The 18975-nt window shown below is 41.9% G+C and overlaps 1 protein-coding gene across 2 annotated transcripts; it reads left to right on the top strand.

Moving 5' to 3' along the window:
- Positions 1-1166: 1166 nt before the first annotated feature.
- pcgf5b (polycomb group ring finger 5b) lies at positions 1167-18482 on the top strand. Of its 2 annotated transcripts, none has more exons than XM_070915920.1 (9): positions 1167-1316; positions 4791-5619; positions 6186-6282; positions 6786-6841; positions 8688-8747; positions 9275-9462; positions 9713-9811; positions 10713-10802; positions 18064-18482. In XM_070915920.1, exons 2-9 carry the CDS (start codon positions 5505-5507, stop codon positions 18109-18111), a joined length of 753 nt encoding a protein of 250 aa, XP_070772021.1. In that variant the 5' UTR covers positions 1167-1316; positions 4791-5504; the 3' UTR covers positions 18112-18482. The 2 variants fall into 2 exon arrangements, with proteins under 2 accessions (XP_070772021.1, XP_070772020.1); XM_070915919.1 differs by having other exon boundaries at positions 9272-9462.
- The last annotated feature ends 493 nt before the right edge of the window (positions 18483-18975 follow it).

Below are 18975 nucleotides of genomic sequence, written 5' to 3'. Positions count from 1 at the left end.
GGAGGATGAACAGAAGGAAAGTCTTTTTCACTCCTACTGATTTCTCAACTGAGCGAGCCGCAATTCAGGGCTTGTTTGGTGCAAATGATCAGTTTTATTGAACATTTCCTTAAAAAAAGAATCCAATAAGACTGTTGCTGGAAGCATTCGACGTGTTCAAGACAAATCATTCACTGAAGGTCAGAATCAACAACACAAACGTTCAGAACCAGCTGAGCGATCAGGTCACAACCGGCATGATGAAAAACATTTCTAAATACGGCTGAATTACATTTAACAATAACAAGTGTTGCTCAGAACCGAGGAAAGTAAATGAAAGACAAAAACCCACCATGAGAAATCTTGATTGATTTTACATGATTTTGAATACCATGAGAAATGATTCTGATTTAGTATCTTATAGTTGCTTTCCTCTCACGACTGTACGGTAACTTTCTCTGTACGCTCATCTGAATAATGCGACAAGGTGCAAAACAAGATCAAGAAAGAGGCACTTCATAAAAGATGTACGAGCACCGCGAGCCTACGTATGACTTCATCAGGGATGATAATGACAATCAGACAGGACCTTACAGAAGGTCTAATGTCTTTGTTCTGTCCCTGAGGAGAGTTTTCCAACACGAGAACCTGATTAAGACGTAATAGCTGATCAATACATATTTATATACATATTTGCTTAATAACTTTTCCAGGAATTTGACTTCTTCTCCTCATGAGATTACCTCCTCAAAAATCTGATTCATTTGTGACTCCTTATAACAGATGAAAAACTTTTTCATAAATATGAGAGTAAATCAGCTCATTCATGACACAGTTAGCGGCAGAAGAGGCTGATGTGCTGCTGTGTGTGTTGGATGGTGCAGACATGTTGTTTGAGGGTATAATGTCTTCACTTGATCTCGTTATAATTTCTATGAAGCTTGGAGCTGCCTGTGCTCCATCCCTCCTCATCACTCCACACAGCAGACACGGCGCTGTGTGTGTGTGTGTGCGTGTGCGTGTGTGCGTGCATGAGTGTGTATGTGTGTTATAGGCCAATAGTCACTCAGTTACACAACCGCTTTCAGTTTCCGAGCCCTGCCTGCCTCCCTGCCTGCCTGCCTGGTGGCTCCCCGCCCACCGCTGCTCTCTGCTGCCTGCCTGCCTGCCTGGCTGTTGGACGGACTGGGGCAGATCCGAGCCGACCAGTTCCGTGTTCTCTCCTCACCCAGTACACGGACCAGACTGAACAGGAGGACCTGGCAGTGTCATGGTGGACATTCCTGCCCAGCCGCGGCATCCATAACTCCGGGGGGAGAGGGAAAGTGTGGGCGGAGGTGAGGAATGTGTTATTATTTCTCATTATTTCTGCGCGGATGGCGAATTCATCAGCCGACGTCGGTCGCGTTACGTTACAGCCAAACTTTGACGCTGCTGGCTGGACCTCCCCCCCCTCCCTCCCCCTCTCTCGCTCTCTCTCCTGAAACGCAAAGTGCGTCGCCGTGCACACTCACATGCGGGATCACGGTATGTTCACGCAAATGGTAAATAACCCGCGTGCGGTGCGCTCCCCGGTGGCGTCGTTAAAAGGCCCGGACATGAAGCTGTGCAACTTTTACTGTCGAGACGTGCTGCGTGCGCGTGTCTACGTGTGTGTGTGTGTGTGTGTGTGTAGATGCATATACAGTAACCAGCGGCTACATGTGCGTATGCTCGCGCGCGTGTGCGGACACGAGCGTTTGAACACGCACCGTATATCGGTGCGTGTCACCGTAATGTGCGTTTGTCGTCCATTGATGTTGTTTTGACACAGGTGACGTAGCCCGTGACGCGCCTCGCCGATGAGATAAGCGGATCCGCTCTGTGTGTGGACGCGTGCGCGCGCGAGTGTGTCTCATTGACGGACACGGGGGGGGGGGGGGGGGGGGGGGAGGTCTGAACTGCGCACTGGAGATGTTTCTAGCAGAAAGCGACCCCCGCTGAAAGAAGCAGGAGTCTGAGTGAAGCACACACTGCTTCCTCTGTCTGCTGCAGGCGTCCAGCTCTGTTTACACACCTGACGCACACACAGCGTGTCGACATGCAGCCGGAGTGACGTCATTTCTAAATGAGGAAGTCGCACATGAGAAGAAAGTGTGAACCTAATCAGAAGGAGCTGGAACAGCCTCGAATATATCTGCCTATTAAAATAACAGCACAGCAAACCACTTCATCTACATATCACACTTATTCATGTCAAAATCAGGAGTTAGTCTCTCAACCTTTGTCATAATATGATGTCTTAATCAGCCACTTGTCTGAATGAATGCTCAGGTTTGACCCATAAGTCACAGTTAGTTACTCATGCAGCCTCATCACAGTACGTATACGGTCGCCGGAGGGCAACTTGTTATACTTGTTTATTTCTTTGTCTGTTGTTAGCAGAGCATTTGTATTAAATACTAGTATTAATGCTGTATTAGTATTAAAATGTTTTGGCAGATTTTGAAACATGTTGGAAAGTTTTGCCACGCGTCGGGGAGCAAATGACTAGCTTTTGTTGTGGATCCAGAAACTTTTAAAATATATCTTCGCTTTGAAAAAAGTTTGGTAGATGAATCCCATGAAAATCTATCATCCTAAACACATTTATTTATTTCCCATTAATAAAGACTTAAAATAAACAAAACGATTTCATTACATAGTCAGTAACAGACTCGTAATTGTACAATTATATATAAAATTGACATATAATAATAACTTTTTGTAATTTTGAAATATCATCATATAACATAACATAACATAATAACATTGAACAACTACTTTTCTTGGTTTCTCCTCATGATGTGCAAACATCTAAAGATAGCTCACATAAACTTTAATTTATGGGAACTATTTTGTCACTATACTATACATATATACTATATATATATATATAATATAGTATAATATTCAGGTAGGAGCTGCAGTATCACAAACTGTATCCCTACAGTAACTTGTAATATGTCTGCGATGCACAGTGGTGAGTTTACACAGTCTTTTGTGCTTCATTGTGTTGTTTACTTCTGGCACAATCATATGTTGTTTAACCCCCCTATGATCGTGAGTAAATCATGGTCCTATATGATGAAGCTGTGCCCCCCCCCCCACATGAACTGCTTGTCGGGTAAATTTATAGGAGCCATCGCAGTAAGAAGTGTCCCACGAGATGTTGGATGGGGTAAATAAATACAACCTGCCCGCTAAACAAACAGTTTGTTCTGTAACTGTTATTATAGTCATTTGCATGATGATTAGTATTTGATGGTAGCCTGTTATCAAGTAATGGACAGACCGCTGTGTGTTTACAAAGGGAATGAATCAGACCTGAGAACAGTGACTAATTCCACATCCAGAAACATTTACTGGCTCGCTCGCTTCATTTACTGTAACTGTAACAGCAGCACTGACACCATCCCATGAAAACAAAAGCTTTAGAAAAGACTTAGCACAATAAATATGAAACTTCCGAGTGGGTTTCCAGCCACCACCGTCAAGCCTAATATTTAGCGCAGTATCTGTATTTGAAGCAGAGAAAGCAGGAATTCATTCAAATCCATCAAAGTGGGGATGGAATGGGGGCAAGTTGGAGGGTTTAGCTATCTATAGTAATGGTAATCCAGAGACGGATGCATGTAGGTCAGAACTGCGACAATCCTGTTGGACCGTTCACGTCACTGTTAGTTAATAATAATCATATTAATTACAGAGTGAGATGCTTCATAACAAAAGAGGTAGGAGAGAGCAAACCAAAATACGGATACGGAACGGGAAAAAGATAACGCAGCTACAAAAGCGAGTGAGATGACTGCGTATGTGTCAACTTGATTATTGTGTACGTCTGTGAATAAATATGGAGACGTTCATAATTCAGTTAGTGTTTAGTCTGGCTGTCCTTACCAGAAAAACAGCCACATCGGTGTGAACAATGACTGCAAAGATAAAAGTAATGTGACGTCGTCAGCGTCATGAAACCTCCCACCAACAGCCAAAACTGTTTGTTCTTTGTAAATCATGACCGTGATCTTCCCCCAGCCTTTACAGAGTAGTTTTAGGTGACTAAAAATGTAACCAAACGTTTACCAAACTGGTCACAGGTCAGACAATGTGTATGAATCATTTGTGTTTTGGAAGGCACTGACAACGCGCTCATCGTGGTTGTGTCTGAAGACGGTTACGATCGGTTTTGTCTTGTAGGTTGGACGACTTGTTAGATAATAGTTAACTAGTAAAAGTAGTTACTCAGTATCATAAACAACAGAGGCATGCTCGTGTCCTGGATGCTTCTGAGAAAAGTTCTCTCCCAGTCTTATAAGAAGCACTTTTCAGATGCTCGTGAACAAAGTCCACCTGCTGAGTTGATCACTTCACTTCTCAGACACTTAACAGTTAATATATACAGTTAATATTTGTTTGATATGTAAAAGGTAAAGCTGCCAGCTGACGTTATTAAACCTACTGAGATCCTCACAGCTCAGAAAGTCAGTAAGGTGACATTAATAAGTGTCTGGCTTGTATTTGAGTTTTATCACTGACCTTTAAAGTAAGTGTGAGCCAGTTTACAGCCTGAGGTCCTCCCATGGAGCCTCTCTGGGTGTTGATAATGTCCCTGGTGTTGAAGGCGGTTTTACATGTCAATGACACCTTTTTCTGATCTTACTTGATTGTTGATATTGTTGAACACCTTCATTAATATATCTTTGCATTCCTGTATGTTTTTTTTTAATATTTACTCTGCACAGAGCACAAGCATGTGTGCATCAAGCCTGATTGTTGTGTTTTATTGTCTTTAGGTAACTTCAGTTAAAAGGTCATCAGAAGGTCCCGTGTCACCATGTGCCACTAGGAGAATGACGTCAGCAGCAGCAGCAGCAGCTCCGTAATGATGAACGAACAGACTGGGATGAGGCCGACTACGCACCAGTCTTTGGCCTCACTGTCAGCAGCTGACCTTTGACCCCTCATGGATTAAAAATGGCACTTTGGCGGAGACAGGGAGGGATCTTACACTCCAGGAATTCTGGGAATTTAACAAACGTGTTTGTTTGAAACAGGATCGCACAGACTGGACAAGCCTGGTGTCTTTTTTTTCTTCAATGGGACTGACATGGTTCAGTGAAGATGGAATAAGATCTGAGTGGGAGATGTTCCTACACAAAAACTGACTACAAAATAGAATTTGAGTCAAGGATGGAGCAGGATTTTACACAGTAGGATCTCTTATCTCTCTCATAAATCGTGGATAGTGAACACTTGTATGCACTATCCTGGACACTGGCCAGTGTGAAGACCCCAACCCTTTACAGCCAACTCAGCTTAAAACTAAAATCCTAATTAAACTCTAGCAGGCAATATTAGCCTGTAACTGTAATCTTTTCCATTCCTCATCGTTGTGAATGGACGTCTGACTCTTCTAAAGCTAGAAGGTGACGTCTCCCTTCAGCTTCGTACTGTCACTCCGACTCCCGGGCAGTATCTCGCTGTAGCGTTGCTAAAGAACTCCAAATATGGCCGCTACAGGAAGGAAGCACTTAGTGAGAGACTTTAACCATTTCATCACCTGTTACCTGTGTCGAGGTTACCTGATTAAACCGACCACGGTCACCGAGTGCCTGCACACCTGTGAGTCAAACACGCAAACACACACAGATTTCTTTGTTACTTAAGGTGGCGGTGCACGACTCTCATGTCAAGGGGTTCAAATAACTGGCAGAAGTTCATCAAGATAGTTTCACGTCATCTGGTTTGCTCAGAATCCCCCACAGTGCATTGTGTGAACACATCATCGCCCACTTTTGTCAATTAGCTGGTTAGTTAGGACGCTGCGTTCATATCATACTGTTCAGAATCTTATTGTGAGCAGCTGAGAGGCAAAAAACATTCATGTTAACGAACTGCTTCAAATATGAAACCCAATAAAACAGCTAATTTAGGCTTTTTTGTACGATGTCACTTAGAGGCCAGAATGGTGGTAACCGTTAATAAAGTGCAAACTCTCCCAAGTTGGAATGACAGCAGGTTTCTTCTGTTTTTCTTCTGTTGATATTCGATGCACGAGGTGATTGACAGTTAGAGAGTCAGCTACTCAGGCTCGTGAGTGAGCAAGCTATCTGCTAACGATCAAGCTAGCAAGGAGATACTAACTTAACCTAATGTAATGAAATATGTTGATGTTGTTTCTTCTGCAGTCTGTAAGAGCTGCATTGTGCAGCACTTTGAGGACAGTAATGACTGTCCTAAATGTGGCATTCAGGTCCATGAGACCAACCCACTGGAGATGCTCAGGTGAGATGTCCTTTCTCTTGTCTCACTTCGTCCTCTCTTTCATTTGACTGAGGGTTTGTCACCCTTGAGCTCTCTTCCTCTTTCTTCTTTATGGCTCTGTGTCTCTCACTTCATCTTAGAAGACACTGTGTTGCTAGCTTTCCAATGCTTTGAGTACCACAAATTTAATTCCATTCACCTCCATTGTATTGATCCACCTGTTGTTCTCGTCTGTCTAGTGTTTGATCATCTGTCTCCTGATCCTTCTGCTTCTCTCCTATCGTATTTACCACCTCCTATTCTTTGTTGTTTTTGTTGTTTTGTGTTTCACCCCTTTGTTCCTCCATGTTTTTTATTTCCTCCCTTTGTCTCACATCTTTTAATCCCACCTGACTTCTTTTCTTGGCTTTCCGCCCACCTGATCCCTCTCCTCTACCCGTGCGACTTCCTCTTCACTTCCTCATCATCCTCCTCTCGCTCCACCTCCTTCTCACACTCTTCTCTCTCTCTCTGCATATTCTCAGGTTGGACAACACCCTGGAGGAGATCATTTTCAAGCTGGTGCCCGGGCTCAGAGAAAGTGAGTTAGCCAGATGGTTTCATCAATCTTTCTTTGTTTAATTATGTGACTATTCATGGGAGGTAGGAAAAATAATTGAGTGAACGGACAGCACTCCGATCACATAATTTATTACAAGACATGCAACAGATTTATTACTGCGCACAAATGGCCTTCAGCATGCAGACTAGCAACAATGTTGTGACCCCATGCTAGTTTATATATGAGGTTTAACCAGTGGAGGAACCAAATTACATATGGGCAAAGAAAGACAACAATCACAACATTTAATAACAAAATATCAGAAGAAAAAAGAAATACACAGGAACATTGTCTTTGTAGCTCTCTCATGACTCTCCATAGTGGATTACTAGTGTCCTTGCTTTGGCAAGGCAACTTTTTTAACCTTATTACTGGGTGTTATTGATCGAATACTGTTATTAGTGCTAAATACATGCGTGATACATTAATATATGGGGCAATCTGTTGTATAATGTCTGTAGCAACCACCTAGCAATCACCAAGAACATCTTATCTTATTAACTACAATCATTTAGCAAGACCTTACCAACCACCCAACACCCCCTCATAACCACACAATGTCTGTAGTAACCACCTAGCCAACGGTGTCCTTATGACTCTGGTTAATGTCCGTCCACATTTCTAGAGCCCTTGCAACTTCCGTAAAAGGCAGGACCCAAACTGCTTCACAATTAATCAGATCCAGTGGCCTCCGAATGGCACCTGCACGGCTGAAAAGTGCTCTCGAACAAAACAAAATCCCTACAAGCTCATGGGTGCTGCTGTGCAGTTCTGATCCTCCTGTAAGATGGAAGGGAGCTCCTGCCCAGATCAGTATTCATTTGTCAGTGTCCCATTTTCAGAAAGGCGGAAGCTGAAGAATTTTAGAACAAGATGATGATGTACAACATCGTCTCTGCAGCGGGGCCAACAAGAAGCCACGTCAACTTGTCTAACTAAAGCTGTGATGGTACTTTAATTTTATGACTCCATAACTTCACCTCCGCTGACAGAGCGCTCTGGCAGCAGAAAGATGGAGCAGATATCATGTATTTTAGTGGGGCTCGGTGTTAAAATCAGCCTTGTACGAGTTCTGTGTTATGGTTTTCTTTCTTTACCCGACACGTGTCACGTCCGTGCAGAGCATTTCTTTGCACTCATTCAAATCAAGCTCGCCCGTGGCTGTCTTTTAATTGTTCTTTAGAGTGTGGAATAAATCAAAGTTTATTCAGTATGAATACAACATTGCAGTGTGACTGACTGTTCACGAGTTTGAGTCCCATAACGGCAGCAGTGTGTGTGCCGGTTTCTTTGACAGAATCAACTAAATGCCTCAAATGCAGAGGTTTTAAACAGAGACAGAGACAGAAATGCTTGTCCAGGTTACACCATAGCTCCGAACAGGGCTGTTGGGGACTAGATATTAGCCATGATGGTGTTTATTTTTAGTAGTCGTGGTCAAATTAGTGCAGGTTGCTCATGTTAGACAATACATTCCCCAGCCTATAAATCAGTTAAGGAAAGGCAACCTTTTGCCAGGATAGTATTCTTACTGTAGCCTGTTTGATAAGCTTAGGTCTAGTCCAGATAATGGGTCTCTGTCTTTAGACCTTAATGCCAAGGAGCCTGTATGCATCAACTGAACATAAACCTTCCCAAATCCCTCCATTACACCCCGAAGAACTTAAATTCAGTTAAGAGAAATTGACTTCTTTGAACACAAATACCGTCTTAAAACACAAGGTCTCTATCTGGAGAGAAGTAGCTCATCTAATATCAGAGTCACCCTTCCTTCTTCTTTGTGCTGTTAAAACTGCCTTTTTTATCTGTTGTTCACCTGAACCAGAAGAGGAACAGCAGGAACTCGAATTCTGGAAGAAGAATCAGCCCAAAGAAAACGGCCAAGGTAAGCTGCTGGCCATTCAGAGTGTGTGAAAATGGCAATATTATCTGTATTTCTGTATCTGTAGCACCTTTGTTAGTTAAAACTGAAAGTTGTGATTCACCAGCATGTGAATAATCATCATATGAATCATCAAATGAATGTGGGGCAGTGCTGATTGCAGGGGAATTTCTTTCTCATACATCATCAACATAAAGCTCTTCTGGGGCAAACAGGGTTTCTACTGTTCTTTGGAGGGGGAAATAATTCAGTAGTATCATGTATCATCATCATCATGTTTTTGCTTGGGGACTGTTGGATCGCTGTAATAATATCCTGAAGAGTCGGTCTAGACCTGCTCTATTTGTAAAGTGTCATGAGATGACTTTTGTTGTGATTTTTGGTGCTATATAAATACAGTTGAATTGAATGAAACCGTTAAACTGTATCTTGAACATTTGAATGGATATTTGGAGTTTTGTTTGACGTCACACCTCACTGTTCATGCTAACTGTACTCAGTAGTGTGTGAATGTTTGTCTGAAACAGCAGCAGAAACCTTGAGGTGTCAGAGGTTCGGACTGCCTGAGGTTGGAGGCGATGATGGTGATGGTGACGGTGGTGGTGGTGAAGATGGTGACGATGGCGGTGATGAAGACTACCACAGGAGTGACCCTCAGATAGCCATCTGCCTGGACTGCCTGCGCAACACGGGACAGTCGGGGGAGAGCACTGTCACGGTGTGTGTGTGCTTTAATAATAATTTCACTTTATTTAAATGATTTCTTGGTCAATAAACCTTAAAAACAGCAAAGCCTTATAGTTTTATAGTTTTTTATGACATTGGGGAGACGTTGGTTTGTAAATGTTTCTAAGCTTCTTGGATGGTCAGTATCTAATCCCTTGTAATGGTTTGAATAAAAACTACATTTATCTTTTAGGTCTCTCATTAAATCACGGTGTAATAGAATTTGTCTCTCGTCCAATTAGGATTTGATGAAGAGGTTCATCCGCTGCTCCAGTAGAGTCACCGTGGGAACAATTAAGAAGTTTCTCAGTCTTAAACTAAAGCTGCCGAGCTCGTATGAGGTGAGAAACACATTCACTCCTCCAGTTAAGGTTAAAGGGATTGAACAATTTCTTTACCCGCCCAGTCTCAGACAAATTCATTGACCCCTTTCATGCACACCTTTATACGTCTACATGTTATTTGAAGGTATGTTGATCGGTAACAATAGCGTAGCTTAGCTCAATTTCTGGATCAAATAGCAACTTTCCTCAAAAGCTTGGAAATAATACTTTTAAACCTCCATGACGGATGGCTACTCGATCCACCTAAACTGCTGTCAGACGTGTTGTTATTAGCTGGTGCTTTGGTTTGAACAGTAACGGACTCTCTGTTGACTCAGTCATCAAGCTGCCACACAATGAGAATGAGACAGCAAATCACAATCACAGTAAGCTTCAAGGAAATAACATCTGAATGAAAAGGTCAACAGAGGCAGTCTGAGCAAAAGCCACAGCAAATGAGTAAAGGTGGAGTCAAACTCTGACCGGGTGAACTGTGACTCCAACCAGTCAGTGTTTATGAAGCCAGATGCTCATTAATATTCCATCCCAACTACCATTATCATCAGTCAGCGTTATCAGAGGATTCAAAGCTGCTGGCTTCCATATTTGCTAAAGGCTGTGTGAGTGTGTTATACCAGTTTTAGCTCAGTCTTTCACACACTCACACATTCAGAGCAGCCTCCCTCTCATTACCACAGTGAACTTCCCCTTCCCTTTCATTTTGTGCATTAGCACCAAGATCCTTTTTAGTTTTGTTTCCCTCGTCCTTCTCTGCATCTTATCGCCCTTTGACTGGTTTTTGCACCACGTTGTCATTTTGACCCTTTTATTAAATGAACTTGCGTCTTTAATCTTTTTCTTTAATTTTGCGTGGTGAAAATATTTATTTAATTTATCTCTTGTTGTTTTTTCTGTCCAGCTGGATGTGCTGTGTAACGGAGAGATCATGGGCAGAGATCACACTCTGGAGTTCATCTACATGACCCGATGGAGGCTACATGGAGAGAATGTAAGGCTGTCGCTCTCACTTCCTGTTTATGTGTACATGTTTGCATGCTCATGTGTAGGTGCACTGGTGCAGGAAAGTGTGTGTGTGTGTGTGTTATGCATTCACTCACTCAGAGGGACTAAAAGCTCATCCCCACGAGGTTAAATTTTTATTTTATGGTTTAATGCTTCGTGTTAAGTTAAGGTTTAGAATCAGGCTCCAGCAGCGATCAGGGTTGTGGTCAGGCCAGCAGAAGTAACAGTGTGGTTAAGGTTAGCAAAAGAATGAAAGTAGTACAAGTACTGTGTGTGTGTGTTCGCGTGTTTGTGCGTTGTACTAGTTGAATGATTCTCTATTCAGCTTTAAATAGTTTTTGCAGGAAGAAAGTCTTTATTCCAAGAATCTGTCATGACTCAAGATGGCTGAAAGGAGACTTTTCTCAACGTTGTTATGTTGTTAGTGTAAAATGCTGAAAGTCACATTTTAAAGATGAAGCTCTTGCTTTCATGCTTAACTGAAAGTTTTACTTCCTTTTATTGATTATATTGTACCTCTCATACCACACACAAACACTTTTTTTTCCAAACATTTACACACTTTGTGTTTGTGCAACTCATTCAGAGCCTTAATGTTTTCCTTTTAACTGCACAACAACTAGCCACACACTGTGTACTGTAGTGCCTCAGGTTTACATACTGTTTGATTTCCACTCCACTGTGAACACCGAACAGGTGCATAGTGAGAGTCAACACAGGAAATGCTTCACTGCTGATCTTTAGGGGATTAGAGTCTAACACAGATGCCCACAAAAAAACATATGCTTGTAATTATAATACTTGTGAGAACCTTAACTCTAACTCTAACCATCACAGCACCCTGCCTAAACACAAGCCTTACCCTAACCTTGCCCTAAACCTGATTCTAACCTCAAGACAGAACCCACAGACTCTCCTTAAAGAAATGAGGACTGGATCAAACGTCCTCACTTTCAAGGTGAAACATTTTAATTGGTCCTCACAAGGATAGAAGTACAAGAGCAGACGCACCCAGCAGCAGGAGGAGTTGTCCTGGTTTCATCTGAAATGTGACAGCACGCTCGGCCTCAGGCTGGAGGGTCATCAGTCCACTCTGGGGTTCAGTGGGCCAGTGTGTGTGTGTGTGTGTGTGTGTGTGTGTGTGTGTGTGTGTGTGTGTGTGTGTGTGTGTGTGTGTGTGTAATGAAAGGTCCTGTCTGAGGAGTGCAGACAGCTGGCACCGCAGGAGGCCTCCGATACCAGGTCAGCAGGAGGAGGAGAGGAGGATGATATAGAGCAGGGGAAAGATATATATATATATATATATATATATATAGTCATTATATAATCATACTGCATAATGAGCAGAAAACTACACAACCTTAATTTGTAAACAACATTTTGTCAACATTATTTTAAATTGTTATTATTTAGGATGTTATGGGCGTGTTTTCCCAACAACACACACATTGTTTGACCTTAATAATCCAGTTTGAACTGACATCCTTCTTATGTAATAATGAGATACAGATTGTCTGTTTAGCGTGCACAGATTGTCAGAATTGTAGGTCATGTCATTTTCCATCTGGGCCTTTATCCCATATGGAAAGTTGTGGACACACATTATGCAAACATTATGTTGCAGGATTTAGGACAATAAAACAAATCATTCAAAGCGCACCGCTCTGGTCAAAGTCATCCCTGCAAGGAGCACACTGGTGATTATTGTGAAGTGGACTTGTATTGAAAAGGCTGCTGGGCATCCAAACCACAGATCAGAGCTAAGTTATCAGATCCGTTCAGTCCTGCTGTCGTCAGTCCTGCTTAGCACTTGGAACTTGCTTGCTTAAGGAGAGCAGATTTTGCCACACAAGGGGAAGTACATTTTTTACAACCTGGTTTTTACCTGGTGAAAACCTGTCCAGGTCCTCCCTGTAAGCATTGTCAAAAGACATCTACTCATCAGGGTTTAAACTGGTCTTCACGTTACAGCAAGTGCCTGACTTTTACATATAAATAAACGTCTGTTACATTCAAGCCGTTGCCAAGCGGTCGCAGTCACTTGAATGCATTTGAAGATGTCTCGTTCAAGTTAAAATGCTGTGTGAAGTTTCTTTTTTATCACGTAGCTCCATGTCGAGCAAAATCTACTCGGCAGTGTTTCAGAGTTTCCTCCTCCGCCGCTCTGCCCACCACTTTCGTCTTCCAAAACAACAGACAGAAGTCAGTCCTTCAGAATTATTTATGTCCTGCCTGGTGAGTCAGAAGGATAAACACCAAGAAATTATTTTTGAATTCAGTTTGAGGCCTGTCTGGTTAAGGGCAAGGCAAGGAGAGGAGTGATGGGTGAGGGGGGGGGGGGGGGGGGGGGGGTCAGAGTCAGGAATGGAGACAGAAGAGATACGAGTCATTCATCAGTCTCATCCTTCTGACAACTCCTCAGCTTGGCTTCATTTTTCCCCTCTGACATCGAGACACGCGGAGGCCGGCCAGGGCGGCTGCACTCACATGGGAGCGTGGAAAAGATTAATCTGGTCCCAGTCAGAACAGGAAACTGCCTTCTGATTGCCACCGCGGTGGTTTTATAAAAACAAGGGACTCAAACGTATCTGTGAAATAGAAAGAGAAACATCTTTGTTCCGCCTGGGTAATGAACACACTCTGAGGTCGGTTATTGCTGACTGACAGTTCATTATATCCTTCAGCAGTTAAGTTTGGTTGATTTCTGTTTAAATTAACTGTCAACATTTTACTTGGAAAAGATTCTGCAGCTGTAGTTTCACATCACATTAGATAAATATATTGTCAATCTTTCACTAATTTAAATCACATAAACTGACCAACCGAAATGAAATATGTTCTGCAAGAAACCTGATTGCTGCCTGGACGATGTTTTAATTCCAGGAAGTGTGACATCCTGACACTGCCCTGACAGGAGGGCGGGGTGGATGGGGGTCCCGTGTGTGGTTGGGTTAAGTCTACTAAAAGACAGAAAGACAGTGGTTCAGGTTTGATATCGGAAACGTCTTCCTCTGACCTTAAAGAAGTGCTTCAAGTTGCCCAAATAAACCACGTTAGTCATGCTTCAGTAGCCGGGAGCGAATATTGAGGGGAAAAAAAAGAATAAAAATATGTTTTTGATCGCATTAGACTGGACAGGTGTACCTAATAAAGTGGCCTCTGAGTGTATAAACAGGCTGTGATAACACGAACCAACATATTAAGAGGAATTTAAAAGAATATCAGTAAAAAACACAATGCACCAAATCACATACTCATAAAAAACAATAAAAACTTCATACACAGTAAATGGTAGAGGGGATGTAGTAAATATTAAAAGGATTTTAAATCCATACACCATAACATACCAATCTATTTAACCCTTAGATTCAGGATGAAAAATATATATTTTGGACTGCACAATAAATAGCCAAGATGCTCATCTGTGGAGTATAAAATGACACAAAAAGGATGTAAAATCAATCTGTTTTGTCATATGATCGAAGTCTGAACAGATGCAGTAGATGGGGAGATGTGGGAGATGTGTCATAAAGACTTGTGACCTGTTTTCACCGTCTAAGTGACAGACAGAGCCGTCCCACGGATTCTCTCCATGTTTATTCTGTTCAGACAAAGGTCAACTCTGCCTCTCAGATTAGATTAGAAAGAGTAATCGCATTGTTTTTGAGCACAAAATGTATTTCTGAGATCAGCCGAAGTCACAAACTGCAGCTGTGACAGAGTCCCTCCTTCCCTCCAGTAATTGAGGAGCAGTGGATTCACCTCGTTTGCACAAATCAGTTTCAGGTGTTGGCACCGTTTGTTCAGAAGCAGGAAACTTTTTGGCCTGAATGATGGAACAAAACTTAAAGAGTGAAACCCAAAACTTTTTCCTAAACACCTCCAAGCAAGTGCTCCATCCAGAGAAATCCAGACCTCTTCACCCCCTCAAACACACCACACTCATCACACGAGAAGTGGAGTTCAAAATAGGTCAAACAATCTGGAGGGACAGTAGTGTCTTGACACAGTGTTTGAGCAGGAAGATGTTAGTTGGAGAAAAGGGTATCCGTACATTCAAAAACAGTAAAGAAAGCAACTTAGCAAGCAACAGTAGCTCTGCCTTCAAAGAAGTGCACAGGGGGGGGTTTAATCACAGGAAGACATTTTACCAACACTGTCATGTTATATCACTTTCGTTTCCAGTAGAAGGCAAAGATCATTTTTAGACTGACCGTTCAGATGGTGACTGATCTTGAAACTTACTAGAAGCTCCAGTTCTTATATTTCCTCCAAGAGATCCTGACAAGAGATGACAGACAGATTTATTATTCAGGGTCCCCAGAGGAGGAACCTTTGTCATCTTATTTCATGAGCTGTAGTGCAGCCTTACACCAGGGGAGAGACACTAAAGTAGAATATATTGGCATTAAAGCAACTATATATATATATGTGTGTGTGTGTGTGTGTCATGAAGATCTTGATGTTGCTAGCACGTGCATTTGTTTTGGAAGCAAGTGAAAGAAAGACGCAACACAAATCAATCATTGTCAGTCTTGGCAATCGAAATTTGCTACACATACTGGAAGGTGCTTTTTAGCATTTTTTTGTTCTTCGATCAGTTCATTTTCTTTCCTCTTTGCTGACCCGGTATCAGCCATAACCACAAAATATAACCTGCAAAATACAATTCTCTAAAGAAGAATCTCCTTCTGCTTCCTTTTAACTAACTAACGTGCAACCCACTGTGAAGCTGTGACTGGGATTATGTAAACACAGGCTCTTCCAGTCTGCTGTAAATTGTTTGGTCTGGGGACAGACATTAAGAATGACCATATAGAAACAGCCAGTCTTCTCGCTGATGGTGTCGTTTCCTTATGTAGGTCATTAAGAGGCATCAGCATTAAATTGAGACTGTCCTTGTAAATGCTTTAAGCATAATCTAATATATGATAATAGCCCTGTGGGATATGTACTATACAAAACCAGTTAATTGTCCTTTTTGGAGATACCAAACACCATTTGACAGAAGATGTAGTTTTCATTTTTTCCCTTTGTTGAGTTTTGCTTGTGCTGGATGATTCTACATTTCAGTCATTTGACACCAAAACAAAATCCCTTAAAACCAGCTGACAGCTGAACAGAACGTATTTTAGTGCAGTATAATTAAAGTGTTTGGAGACAGAAATGCTGAGTGAAAGAGGCGCAGTGACAGTCGGGTTAGGCTGGATTCAGTGTTGTTCTTTTTTTTTTTTCTTTTTTTCTGAGACATGATGCAGCAAAATGCAGAAAGCCGGAGGAGATGACAGCAGCTGTACTCTGCTGCACCAGCAGCCTCAAGCTGCCAGAAATAGGAGACAGACTCCAAAAAACAGGAGACACACTCTTCACTCTGCAGCTGCTCCGACACAAACACTTGCCTTTTTCTTTTTGAATGTTTTATGAAAAGGGCAGCTCACGTCTTTTGACTGTTTCAAATGTACTTCACAGCCAAAGGAGGCAGGAATGTACAAGTAGTCAGCATTGACATTTCTATTATTTAACCACAGTGATGGATGGATTACTGAGTCGGGCTACAGGCCACAAGCCCACGCAGGGGCCTGAGAGGTCAGGGGTCCCCTGGGCCAAGGCACCGATGTGAAGTGACTGTTAACTTCTGAAAAACTGAAGGTCGATCCTAAACACTCACCATGACGATGCCACATGGCAGATCAACATCATGATTCGAGTTGCAGAGTTGCTGTTTGGTTGCTCTTTGAAATAAGATAAACTGCATTGTGTTGTGGTGTATCAGTTTTTGTTTTTACTGCTGAGCCTGAATTAGAAAGAATCAAATCCCTTCTCCTTTCTATTCTATTTACATGTATTTCTATGGTGGAATACAACGTCTGGAACCCAGATCTGTATTCCTGCCCACTTTTTCACCTCGTTGGTCACAACTTCTCTCCTCATCTCCAACGAATGTGTTTTCCCAGTTACGTTTTAATGAGAAACGTAATTGATGCCTGTATTATGCTCACAGACAATGTTTTTTCATTGAAGGATACATTACATATATGATGCATGTGTCCAATTTCTTCTACAAAAACTTGCTCCTCACGTCCTCACAAGTTCTTTGTTGTCTAATATTAAAAGGTAAACCTAAAGCTAACGTAAAGAGCTTGTTATACACGTAACACTTCCACACACTGGATTCTCTGTATTTCATATATATATATATATACTGAATGAAACATTTCAGACCATCTGTGCTTTTCCAGTGGATTTATAGCTTTTTGGAAATGAACTTTTTAAATGGGCTTCAGCAGAGCGAGCAGCAGCCAGGCCTCTATTACTTTTTATTTTTTCACATTTCTTCTGCATCAGACACTTGGCCTCCGTCCCTGCAGAGCAGAGCCAGGTGGATCCTGGACCGTTTCATGGAAACGGGTTTACGTTCTTCTTTAACTCTGAACTGAATTCGAGAAACCTGCAGATTGAAGTCAGATGAAATAAAAGTCTTTTATGTCAGAAAACAGATTTATCGTCCACTGACACTTTCACAGCCTCGAAAGTGAATATGATACTTGGTAAAAGAAGCCCTCTTCATGTTTCTTCAACTTTTACATTTACATTTGACAACCTGAAAAATACAGTATTCACCTCTTCAGACTGCTCTGTTTACAGGGTGATTCAATGAGTAGAGGATTTCCTTTTAACATGTAGAGGTTTGTTATATAATTTAATGGCATGGGAGTGGACATTATATAACCAAGGATGAGATTATGGAGGAATGCTGAGGCTGATGAGCTGAGTTTTATTTTTTTTTATTTAAGATAAAATGTATTTTTTACATCGCATTTAAATGATAGAAAATTGACCAGTGTATTTACTGTATTACACATATTTCAATATGACACAGTCTTTGTGACATTTAGCTCACATTGACCTCATTCAGTCCTATTTGTTGCGTCTGGAGAAACAGTAGTGTGTGTGTGTGTGTGTGTGTGTGTGTGTTTCAATGCCTGTCATGTTGTATTGGTGTAACAAGGGTTGAAAATGCATGTTGTTGATGTAAAAACTGTTGTTGCACCTTTTAAAAACGTTCTAAAAGTCTATTCAATAAATGATAATACGCACACAGGATTTTCCAGCTTTAGTGATTCGGTATTTATCCAATTATTCCGCTCAGTGTTCGTCTTCATCTTCTGGTGATTTTACAGTGTGAGGAGCAAAAGATCGATTCTCTCTCTCTGAAATAGTTTCTCTTTCCTCTGTCTCTCCCTCAGACGTATCCCATGGTTCTTGAGTACCGGCCACGAATCGACTTTGGCTGAACCACAGCTGCAAGACGAGGACCACACACACACACACACACACACACACACACTTATGCAGACATACATACCAAGAAAAGAAAACATTAGGAACACCTACACGTGCACGCAGACAAACACAAATGCACACAAACACCAACAATGTGCAGAGAAAGAGAAAGATTTAAATGTATTTTTGTACAGCCGATGATGAAGTGCATACGTTGTTATGGTAAAGAGGTTTTATGCTACATAGAATAATATATGCTATAATATATGATATTTTTAAATGTATGTCCCTGTGCCTAAAAACCTGTTGAGATCAGAAAGTATGACCATATCTTCACTTTGCCTGTCTAACTCTGTAGATTAAATGTTGATTTTCTACTGTTGATGACTGTTTGGATTCGCTCTGACTATCCGAAGGTGTGGCTGACAGAACTAACGGCCTAAAACATGTATGCTCTGTTTGGATCTGTTGATTTTCTGGTGAGAACCGCCTCGATGTGGTTTTGGTGAATGAAAGTTCAGGGAGCGTGGTACATACGGGCATCGACAACAAACTTCATCATCTCTGCAGAGACTGATCAGCAACAATTACAATCACCCACTCATTCATCATGGTGTTTCTTTTTAAAGAGAGACAGAACAATATGACCATGATTTCAATGCTTCTTCTGTCACTGGTCATTCCTCATCACACACACACACACACACACACACACACACCTCATGACGACCTGCTGCGTATATACACTGTAGTAGAGCAGGTGCATCAGATGGCATGCGAGCTATGTATGTATGTAGGAGTTATGTAGTCTCAAGGTGTCTGTGGTTCCTGATATGACCCACAGGGATGCTGCTGACCCCTCAACACCATAATAC

The sequence above is a fragment of the Enoplosus armatus genome, chromosome 12 (genome assembly GCF_043641665.1).
Source record: "Enoplosus armatus isolate fEnoArm2 chromosome 12, fEnoArm2.hap1, whole genome shotgun sequence".
NCBI classification, from domain to species: domain Eukaryota; kingdom Metazoa; phylum Chordata; class Actinopteri; order Centrarchiformes; family Enoplosidae; genus Enoplosus; species Enoplosus armatus.
The sequence above is the reverse complement of the archived record's forward strand: the minus strand, read 5'-3'. Positions and strand labels throughout refer to the sequence as shown.

What these genes read in the sequence shown, in the direction of transcription:
- pcgf5b (XM_070915919.1), top strand. Translation starts at nt 5,505, where the DNA reads ATGGCCGCTACAGGAAGGAAGCACTTAGTGAGAGACTTTAACCATTTC. An exon ending in GGTGCCCGGGCTCAGAGAAA is followed by an intron (nt 6,842 to 8,687) that starts GTGAGTTAGCCA and finishes CACCTGAACCAG; the next exon opens with AAGAGGAACAGCAGGAACTC. An exon ending in AGCTGCCGAGCTCGTATGAG is followed by an intron (nt 9,812 to 10,712) that starts GTGAGAAACACA and finishes TTTTCTGTCCAG; the next exon opens with CTGGATGTGCTGTGTAACGG.